General features: G+C 40.2%; 1 protein-coding gene across 1 annotated transcript in view; it reads left to right on the plus strand.

Annotated features, from left to right (window-relative positions):
• The window catches only part of LOC124028064 (voltage-dependent P/Q-type calcium channel subunit alpha-1A-like), a gene marked incomplete at its 5' end in the record, with an annotated part of 34,693 nt that overhangs the window by 14,506 nt on the left and 10,187 nt on the right, over window positions 1-10,000 (plus strand). Inside the window, one exon of the mRNA XM_046340229.1 lies at window positions 6,021-6,126. Coding sequence (XP_046196185.1) covers window positions 6,021-6,126 — 106 coding nt within the window. The remainder of the gene's footprint in view (window positions 1-6,020; window positions 6,127-10,000) is intronic.

The following is a 10,000-nucleotide window of genomic DNA, read 5'->3' on the forward strand; positions in this document are numbered from 1 at the left end:
TCTGTCCCTCTACCCTGTCTCTCTGTCTCTCTATCCTACTGTCTATCTCTATTCTCTGTCTGTCTCTGTCCCTCTATCCTACTGTCTGTCTCTGTCTCTCTCTCCTAATGTCTGTCTCTGTCTCTGTTTCTGGCCTACTGTTTGTCTCTATCCTACTATCTATCTCTGTCCCTCTCTCCTACTGTCTGTCTCTGTCCCTCTATCCTACTGTCTATCTCTATTCTACTGTCTGTCTCTGTCCCTCTATCCTACTGTCTGTCTCTGTCCCTCTCTCCTACTGTCTGTCTCTGTCCCTCTGTTTCTGGCCTACTGTTTGTATCCTACTATCTATCTCTGTCCCTCTCTCCTACTGTCTGTCTCTGTCCCTCTATCCTACTGTCTATCTCTATTCTACTGTCTGTCTCTGTCCCTCTATCCTACTGTCTATCTCTATTCTACTGTCTGTCTCTGGCCCTCTATCCTACTGTCTATCTCTATTCTACTGTCTGTCTCTGTCCCTCTATCCTCTGTCTATCTCTATTCTACTGTCTGTCTCTGTCCCTCTATCCTACTGTCTGTCTCTGTCCCCTCTCTCCTACTCTGTTTCTGTCCCTCTCTCCTACTGTCTGTCTCTGTCCCTCTGTTTCTGGCCTACTGTTTGCTCTATCCTACTATCTCTATCCTCTATCTATCTCTGTCCCTCTCTCCTACTGTCTGTCTCTGTCCCTCTCTCCACTGTCTGTCTCTGTCCCTCTGTTTCTGGCCTACTGTTTGTCTCTATCCTACTATCTATCTCTGTCCCTCTCTCCTACTGTCTGTCTCTGTCCCTCTGTTTCTGGCCTACTGTTTGTCTCTATCCTACTATCTATCTCTGTCCCTCTCTCCTACTGTCTGTCTCTGTCCCTCTATCCTACTGTCTATCTCTATTCTACTGTCTGTCTCTGTCCCTCTATCCTACTGTCTGTCTCTGTCCCTCTCTCCTACTGTCTGTCTCTGTCCCTCTGTTTCTGGCCTACTGTTTGTCTCTATCCTACTATCTATCTCTGTCCCTCTCTCCTACTGTCTGTCTCTGTCCCTCTATCCTACTGTCTATCTCTATTCTACTGTCTGTCTCTGTCCCTCTATCCTACTGTCTATCTCTATTCTACTGTCTGTCTCTGTCCCTCTATCCTACTGTCTATCTCTATTCTACTGTCTGTCTCTGTCCCTCTATCCTACTGTCTATCTCTATTCTACTGTTTGTCTCTGTCCCTCTATCCTACTGTCTATCTCTATTCTACTGTCTGTCTCTGTCCCTCTATCCTACTGTCTGTCTCTGTCCCTCTCTCCTACTGTCTGTTTCTGTCCCTCTCTCCTACTGTCTGTCTCTGTCCCTCTGTTTCTGGCCTACTGTTTGTCTCTATCCTACTATCTATCTCTGTCCCTCTCTCCTACTGTCTGTCTCTGTCCTCTCTCTCCTACTGTCTGTCTCTGTCCCTCTGTTTCTGGCCTACTGTTTGTCTCTATCCTACTATCTGTCTCTGTCCCTCTCTCCTACTGTCTCTCTGTCCCTCTGTTTCTGGCCTACTGTTTGTCTCTATCCTACTATCTATCTCTGTCCCTCTATCCTACTGTCTGCCTCTGTCCCTCTCTCCTACTGTCTGTCTCTGTCCCTCTGTTTCTGGCCTACTGTTTGTCTCTATCCTACTATCTATCTCTGTCCCTCTCTCCTACTGTCTGTCTCTGTCCCTCTGTTTCTGGCCTACTGTTTGTCTCTATCCTACTATCTATCTCTGTCCCTCTATCCTACTGTCTGCCTCTGTCCATCTCTCCTACTGTCTGCCTCTGTCCCTCTATCCTACTATCTGCCTCTGTCCCTCTAACCTACTGTCTGTCTCTGTCTGACTCTGGCCTACTGTTTGTCTCTGTCCTCTGTCTGTCTCTGTCCCTCTAACCTACTGTCTGTCTCTGTCCCTCTAACCTACTGTCTGTCTCTGTCCCTCTGACTCTGGCCTACTGTTTGTCTCTGTCCTACTGTCTGTCTCTGTCCCTCTAACCTACTATCTATCTCTGTCCCTCTATCCTACTGTCTGCCTCTGTCCCTCTCTCCTACTGTCTGCCTCTGTCCCTCTATCCTACTATCTGTCTCTGTCCCTCTAACCTACTGTCTGTCTCTGTCCCTCTGACTCTGGCCTACTGTTTGTCTCTGTCCTACTCTCTGTCTCTGTCCCTCTAACCTACTGTCTGTCTCTGTCCCTCTGACTCTGGCCTACTGTTTGTCTCTGTCCTACTGTCTGTCTCTGTCCCTCTAACCTACTCTCTGTCTCTGTCCCTCTAACCTACTGTCTGTCTCTGTCCTTTGTCTGCCTCTGGCCTACTGTTTGTCTCTGTCCTACTGTCTGCCTCTGTCCCTCTCTCCTACTGTCTGCCTCTGTCCTCTCTATCCTACTATCTGTCTCTGTCCCTCTATCCTACTATCTGTCTCTGTCCCTCTAACCTACTGTCTGTCTCTGTCCCTCTGGCTCTGGCCCTGTTTGTCTCTGTCCTACTGTCTGTCTCTGTCCCTCTAACCTACTGTCTGTCTCTGTCCTCTGACTCTGGCCTACTGTTTGTCTCTGTCCTACTGTCTGTCTCTGTCCCTCTAACCTACTGTCTGTCTCTGTCCCTCTAACCTACTGTCTGTCTGTCTCTGTCCCTCTGACTCTGGCCTACTGTTTGTCTCTGTCCCTCTGACTCTGGCCTACTGTTTGTCTCTGTCCTACTGTCTGCCTCTGTCCCTCTCTCCTACTGTCTGCCTCTGTCCCTCTATCCTACTATCTGCCTCTGTCCCTCTCTCCTACTATCTCTCTGTCCCTCTATCCTACTATCTGCCTCTGTCCCTCTCTCCTACTGTCTGCCTCTGTCCCTCTCTCCTACTGTCTGCCTCTGTCCCTCTATCCTACTGTCTGCCTCTGTCCCTCTCTCCTACTGTCTGCCTCTGTCCCTCTATCCTACTATCTGTCTCTGTCCCTCTAACCTACTGTCTGTCTCTGTCCCTCTGACTCTGGCCTACTATTTGTCTCTGTCCTACTGTCTGTCTCTGTCCCTCTCTCCTACTGTCTATCTCTGTCCCTCTCTCCTACTGTCTGCCTCTGTCCTCTCTGTCCTCTCTTCTCCCTGCTCCTTCTCTCCACTCTATCCAGGGTTGTGTCCCTGGAACCCTATTCCATCTCAGTGCACTACTTTCAACTAGAGCACTATGGGGCCTGGTCAAAAGTAGTGCACTACATTGGGAATAGGGTGCTATTTGGGACAGGGTGCCATTTCAGCCCAGCAATTCCCTATTGCATACAATATGTCACTCATGGAAATCCCTAGTGTTCATGGATAACAACGATGATAGATGCTGTGATGGCTTATGTGGGTTATATTCTCTTGTCGTTGTTTTAGTACACTAATCCTGAGAGGAGACTTTACGTTAAAGGCCCTAACCCCTCATCACTTTCTCCCACCTGGGACTGGTCAATCCAAGAGTAGTATTTGACCTCTTTCTTATGCTTGACCTTTCTAACCTTTGTTATGGTAGGGAACTTTCCAGGAAGGCCTGCTTTGTTTGGGAAATGACCATTGATTGGCCATTTTTGGTGATAGATTGACATGGTTTCAGTCCTCGTCTTATTCTCTTGTCTTGTTGTCTCTCTCTCTCTCTCTGTGTATTCTCTCTCTCTCTCTCTCTCTCTCTCTCTCTCTCTCTCTCTCTCTCTCTCTCTCTCTCTCTCTCTCTCTCTCTCTCTCTCTCTCTCTCTCTCTCTCTCTCTCTCTCTCTCTCTCTCTCTCTCTCTCTCTCTCTCTCTCTCTCTCTCTCTCTCTCTCTCTCTCTCTCTCTCTCTCTCTCTCTCTCTCTCTCTCTCTCTCTCTCTCTCTCTCTCTCTCTCTCTCTCTCTCTCTCTCTCTCTCTCTCTCTCTCTCTCTCTCTCTCTCTCTCTCTCTCTCTCTCTCTCTCTCTCTCTCTCTCTCTCTCTCTCTCTCTCTCTCTCTCTCTCTCTCTCTCTCTCTCTCTCTCTCTCTCTCTCTCTCTCTCTCTCTCTCTCTCCTCTCTCTCTCTCTCTGTCTCTCTCTCTCTCTCTGTCTCTCTCTCTCTCTCTCTCTCTCTCTCTCTCTATCTCTCTTTCTCTCTCTCTCTCTCTCTCTCTCTCTTTCTCTCTCAATATCCTCTCTCTTCTTTCTCCCTTGTCTCTCTCTCTCTCTCTCTCTCTCTCTCTTTCTCTCTCAATATCTCTCGTATCGTCTTGATTTCTTGTTTCTCCTTTTTCAATGTCGTCACAATCTCGCTCCCTCTTCCTCTCCCTCTTCCTCTCCCTCTTCCTTCCATTTTTTTATCTGTAGCTCCATCTCATTATAGAAGCCTTCTGGTTCTAACGCCACTAACCTCTACTACTCCGTCTCCCCTATACACAGTAGCCCGACATCTGGTTGGTCGAAACAAATCATTCTTCTTTTTATTATTTTCTACTCTCTGGGAATGTTATTAATAAACATCTTTAACTGACCCCTTCTAGATAACGCAACCGTTTAGCATGGAGAGAGATCTGATCTGCCAATCCGGGCCTTTGCATCATGTCTAAAAGACTAACACTAAAGCCTCTTCAAGTAGCCTGCGTAGCTCTGTAGGAAACCATAGAGAGAAAATGAAGCACAACAAAGGGACCAATACGTAGATATCCCCATGAATCCATCACAGCTAATATGATGATGCTCTCTGTGCGCGGCTGCACGACTGCTTGTGCTGGGGAGGGGGGGGGGCATGCTGCTTGTGGAGGTATGTTGAATGTCGGGGATCTGGGGGGGGTTGGGAAAAGCATGCGACCGTCGCATTTTCTGTTGCATGGCTTGTCGCTATGGACACCTGGAGGCTGTGGATGTTGGCTGCGACGACTGTTGCCACACACGCTTTCGGGCATGACACACACACACACACACACACTAACATCGTGTCACACGTGCTCGCCCGTCCTATGTGAGTACCCAACGCTCATGTTCAGAGGTCAAACCAACCGATGACCGACTAATAGATGTGAAAAAACAACCCTGGGTTGTTTTTTTTCAAATATAGCAGTTCATCCATTGGTTTGACCTGTTTAGAAATAAATCAATCAAAAACATGTAGCGAACCTCCATACAGGTAGGGGGAGCTCTATAGCAGATGCCTTGATAAAACCCACTCGTCTCCTGATTAAGAGTAATACGACTACACTAGTGATACTACTGTTTGCTATGTCTTGCAGTCTATTCCAGTATATTCTCTTGATATACTGTGTGTTAGTGGGAGGGTACAGGGGGTTGTATGTGTACATGTGTGTACATTTGTGTGTAATAAGATGCGTGAATGCATACCGTTGCATTCACACATTATTAGGGAACATGGGCATAGGTTGGGTCAGTTGGTCGTCGGCCATTGCGGTGCCGCGTGGCTCTTGGCTCTCGCAGTCGCTCATTCTGTAGCAGACGGCCCGTTGGATAAATGTGTAGTTGTTTGAGTATCACTTGCCAATCAGGAGACAATCAGGTACTTTTCCACTGTTTCCTTTGGAAAAGGCAGTTTCACAGTTTGGAAATCATACTGTGGTTACTACATATGACAAAGTCCTTTAGCACACACAGGCACAACATAGACCTACAAGGGACCTCTGACAATCAAGATACTGCAAGTGGGGTCGGGTTCAATTCCATTTAGATTCAGTCACTTCGGGAGATGAATTGAAATCAACTTTTTTTTCTATGAGGATTTCTTTCAATTCATGAATTGGATTTCAATTCCCTCTATGAACTGTGAGGTAAAACTGAATTGCACCAAATTTCTGTGTCTTCAGAATCAGACAGACCGAGTCGAACATAATCCTGGCTAAATAAACAGGTAGATAAGATTACAGACACTGAAACCTAACCTTTTTAGGCTGTTGCCCTATCGAGCTCCCTCAATCCTTGGCCCCTCCCTTTTCCCCTTACCTGGAGGTTCAGACCACACCCCCTACCACGGACACACTCTCTTTTCTCAACCTCTCCACCTGATTGGCTCTCCACAGAGGCTGCTGCGCATGGACTTGCCGGTTGCCGAGGACAACTCAGTGCATTTCAACTCCACCCTCATGGCTCTGATTCGGACAGCGCTCGATATCAAGATCGCCAAGGGTACGACCTTCTCTCCTCCTCCTTTTCTGTCTCTCTTTATCTACTAAACCTTTTCAGCTGTACTTTTGCACTATATTTGCCATTCTGATCTGTTGTTTCCTACCTTTTCCCTTTCTACTCTTTCTTGCTTTCTTTCTTTCTTGCTTTCTTTCTTTCTTTCTTTCTACTCTTTCTTTCTTTCTCTTTCTTTCTTGCTTTCTACTCTTTCTACTCTTTCTTTCTTTCTTTCTTTCTTTCTTGCTTTCTTTCTTTCTTTCTTTCTTTCTTTCTTGCTTTCTTTCTTTCTTTTCTTTCTTTCTGCTTTTTCTCTTCTTTCTTTCTTTCTTTCTTTCTTTTTCTTTCTTTCTTCTTTCTTTCTTTCAACTTTCTTTTTCTTTCTATCTTTCTTTCTTTTTCTTTCTTGCTTTCTTTCTCTTTCTTTCTTTCTTTCTTTCTTTCTTTTTTCTTTCTTGCTTTCTACTCTTTCTTTCTTTCTTTCTTTCTTTTTGCTTTCTTTCTTTCTTCTTTCTTTCTTTCTTTCTTTCTTTTTCTTTCTTGCTTTCTTGCTTTCTTACTTTCTTTCTTTCTTTCTTTCTGGCTTTCTTTCTTTCTTTTTGCTTTCTTGCTTTCTTTCTTTTCTTTCTTGCTTTCTTTCTTTCTTTCTTTCTTTCTGAGAGCTTTCTTTCTTTCTTGCTTTCTTTCTTTCTTTCTTTCTTTCTTTCTTTCTTCTTTCTTTCTTTCTTCTTTCTTTCTTTCTTTCTTTCTTTCTTTCTTTGACCTTTCTTTCTTTCTTTTTCTTTCTAGGGAACTTTTTCTTGCTTTCTCTCTTTCTTTCTTTTTCTTTCTTTCTTCTTTCTTTCTTTCTTTCTTTCTTTTCCTTGCTTTTCTTTCTTTCTTCTTTCTTTCTTGCTTTACTCTTTCTTCTTTCTTTCTTTCTTTCTTTCTTTCTTTCTTTCTTCTTTCTTTCTTTCTTTCTTTCTTGCTTTCTTCTTTCTTGCTTTCTTTCTTTCTTTCTTTCTTTCTTCTTTCTTTCTTCTTTCTTTCTTTTCTTTCTTCTTTCTTTCTTTCTTTCTTTCTTTCTTTTTCTTTCTTTCTCTCTCTTCTTTCTTTCTTTCTTTCTTTCTTTTTCTTTCTTGCTTTCTTCTTTCTTCTTTCTTTCTTTGCTTTCTTTTTGCTTTCACTCTTTCTTTCTTTCTCTCTCTCTTTTCTTTCTTTCTTTCTTTCTTTCTTGCTTTCACTCTTTCTTGCTTTCTCTTTCTTTCTTTCTCTTCTTTCTCTCTCTTCTTTCTTTTTCTTTCTTGCTTTCTTTCTTTCTTTTTCTTTCACTCTTTCTTTCTTTTTCTTTCTTTTTCTTTCTTCTTTCTTCTTTCTTTCTTTCTTTCTTCTTCTTTCTTCTTTCTTTCTTTCTTTCTTTTTTCTTTCTTCTTTCTACTCTTTCTTCTTTCTTTCTTTCTTTCTTCTCTTTTGCTTTGCTCTCTCTTTCTTTCTTTCTTTCTTTCTTTCTTTCTTTCTTTCTTCTCTTTCTTTCTTTCTCTTCTTTCTTGCTTTCTCTCTTTCTTGCTTTCTCTCTTTCTTTCTTTCTTGCTTTCTCTCTTTCTTTCTTTCTTTCTTTCTTTCTACTCTTTTCTCTTCTTTCTTTCTTTCTTTCTTTCTTTCTTTCTTTTCTTTCTTTCTTTCTTTCTTTCTTTCTTTCTTGCTTTCTTCTTTCTTTCTTTCTTTCTTTCTTTCTTTCTTTTCTTCTTTCTCTTGCTTTCTTTCTTTCTTTCTTTCTTTCTTTCTTTCTTGCTTTCTTTCTTTCTCTTTCTTTTTTCTTTCTTTTTCTTTCTTTTTTCTTTGTCTTTCTTTCTTTCTTCTTTCTTGCTTTCTTTCTTTCTTTCTTTCTTCTTTCTTTCTTTCTTTCTTTCTTTCTTTCTTTCTTTCTTTCTTTTCTTTCTTCTTTCAACTCTTTCTTTCTTTTCTTTCTCTTCTTTTCTTTCTTCTTTCTTTTTTCTTTCTTTGCTTTTGCTTTCTCTTTATTCTTTCTTGCTTTCTTCTTTCTACTCTTTCTTTCTTTCTTTCTTTCTTTCTTCTTTCTTTCTTTCTTTCTTTCTTTCTTTCTTTCTTCTTTCTTCTTTCATTTTCTTTTTTCTTTCTTTCTTTCTTTCTTTCTTCTTTGCTTTCTTCTTTCTTGCTTTCTTTCTTTCTTCTTTCTTGCTTTCTTCTTTTTTCTTTTTTTACTTTCTTTCTTTCTTCTTTTGCTTTCTTTGCTTTATTCTTTCTTTCTTTTTGCTTTCTTCTTTCTTTCTTTCTTTCTTGCTTTCTTTCTTTAGAGAGAAAATGAAGCACTTTCTTTCTTTCTTTCTTTCTTTCTTCTTTCTTTCTTTTTCTTTCTTTCTTTCTTTCTTTCTTTCTTTTTTCTTTCTTTCTTTCTTTCTTTTTCTTTCTTGCTTTCTACTCTTTCTTTCTTTCTTCTTTCTTTCTTTCTTTCTTTCTTCTTTCTTTTCTTTCTTTCTTTCTTTTTCTTTCAGACTTTTTCTTTCTTGCTTTCTTCTTTCTTGCTTTTCTTTTTCTTTCTTTCTTTCTTTCTACTCTTTCTTTCTTTCTTTCTTTCTTTGACACTTTCTTGCTTTCTTCTTTTTCTTTCTTTCTTCTTTCTTTCTTTCTTTCTTCTTTGCTTTCTTTCTTTCTTTCTAACTTTTTCTTTCTTTCTTTCTTGCTTTCTTTCTTTCTTTCTTTCTTTTTTTGCTTTCTTGCTTTCTACTCTTTCTTGCTTTCTTTCTTCTTTTTCTTTCTTTCTTGCTTTCTTGAAAAAACAACTTTCTTTCTTTCTTTCTTCTTTCTTTCTTTTCTTTCTTTCTTTCTTTCTTGCTTTCTTCTTTCTTGCTTTCTTTCTTTCTTTCTTTCTTTCTTGAACCCAACTTCTTGCTTTCTAGTTCTCATTTTTGACCTTTTTAAATCTTTCTTTCTTTCTTTTTAGGGGAGCTTTTATTTCTTTCTTTCTTTCTTTCTTTCTTTCTTGCTTTCTTCTTTCTTTCTTTCTTTCTTTCGACTCTTTCTAGCTTTCTTTCTTTCTTTCTACTTTTTGCTTTTTTCTTGCAGTCTCTTTCTTTCTTTATTTTTCTTTCTTTCTACTCTTTCTTGCTTTCTTTTTCTTTCTTTCTTTCTTCTTTCTTTCTTGTGTCTTTCTTTCTTTTTCTTTCTTTCTTTCTTTTTCTTTCTTTCTTTCTTTCTTTCTTGCTTTCTTGCTTTCTACTCTTTCTTTCTTTCTTTCTTTCTTTTGCTTTCTTGTCTTTCTTTCTTTTTTTGCTTTCTTGCTTTCTACTCTTTCTTTCTTTCTTTTCTTTCTTTCTTTCTTGCTTTCTTTCTTAGCTTTCTTGCTTTCTTGCTAAATGTCTTTCTTTCTTTCTTTCTTTTTGCTTTCTTTCTTTCTTTCTTTCTTTTTCTTTTACTTGCTTTCTTCTCTTTTTCTTTCTTTGCTTTCTTTTTCTTTCTTGCTTTCACTTTCTTTCTTTCTTGCTTTCTTTCTTTCTTTCTTGCTTTCTTTCTTTTTCTTTCTTTCTTTCTTTCTTGCTTTCTTCTTTCTTTCTTTCCTTTTTCTTTCAGGCTTTCAACATCTTTCTTGACTTTCTCTTTCTTTCTTTCTTTCTTTCTTACTGCAAGTGGGGTCTTTCAATTCTTTCTTTTTGCTTTTTCTTTCACTTTCGGGAGATTTCTTTCTTTCTTTTTTTTTTCTTTCTTTCTTTCAATTCTTTTTCTTTCTTGCTTTCTTTCTTTCTCTTGAACTTTCTTTCTTTTTTCTTTCTTTCTTGTCTTTCTTTCTTTCTTTCTTTCTTGCTTTCTTTCTAAATAAACTTTGCTTTTCTTGATAAGATTTCAGACACTTTCTTTCTTTTTGCTTTGCTTTCTTTCTTCTTGC

The sequence above is a fragment of the Oncorhynchus gorbuscha genome, unplaced genomic scaffold (genome assembly GCF_021184085.1).
Source record: "Oncorhynchus gorbuscha isolate QuinsamMale2020 ecotype Even-year unplaced genomic scaffold, OgorEven_v1.0 Un_scaffold_3711, whole genome shotgun sequence".
NCBI classification, from domain to species: Eukaryota; Metazoa; Chordata; class Actinopteri; order Salmoniformes; family Salmonidae; genus Oncorhynchus; species Oncorhynchus gorbuscha.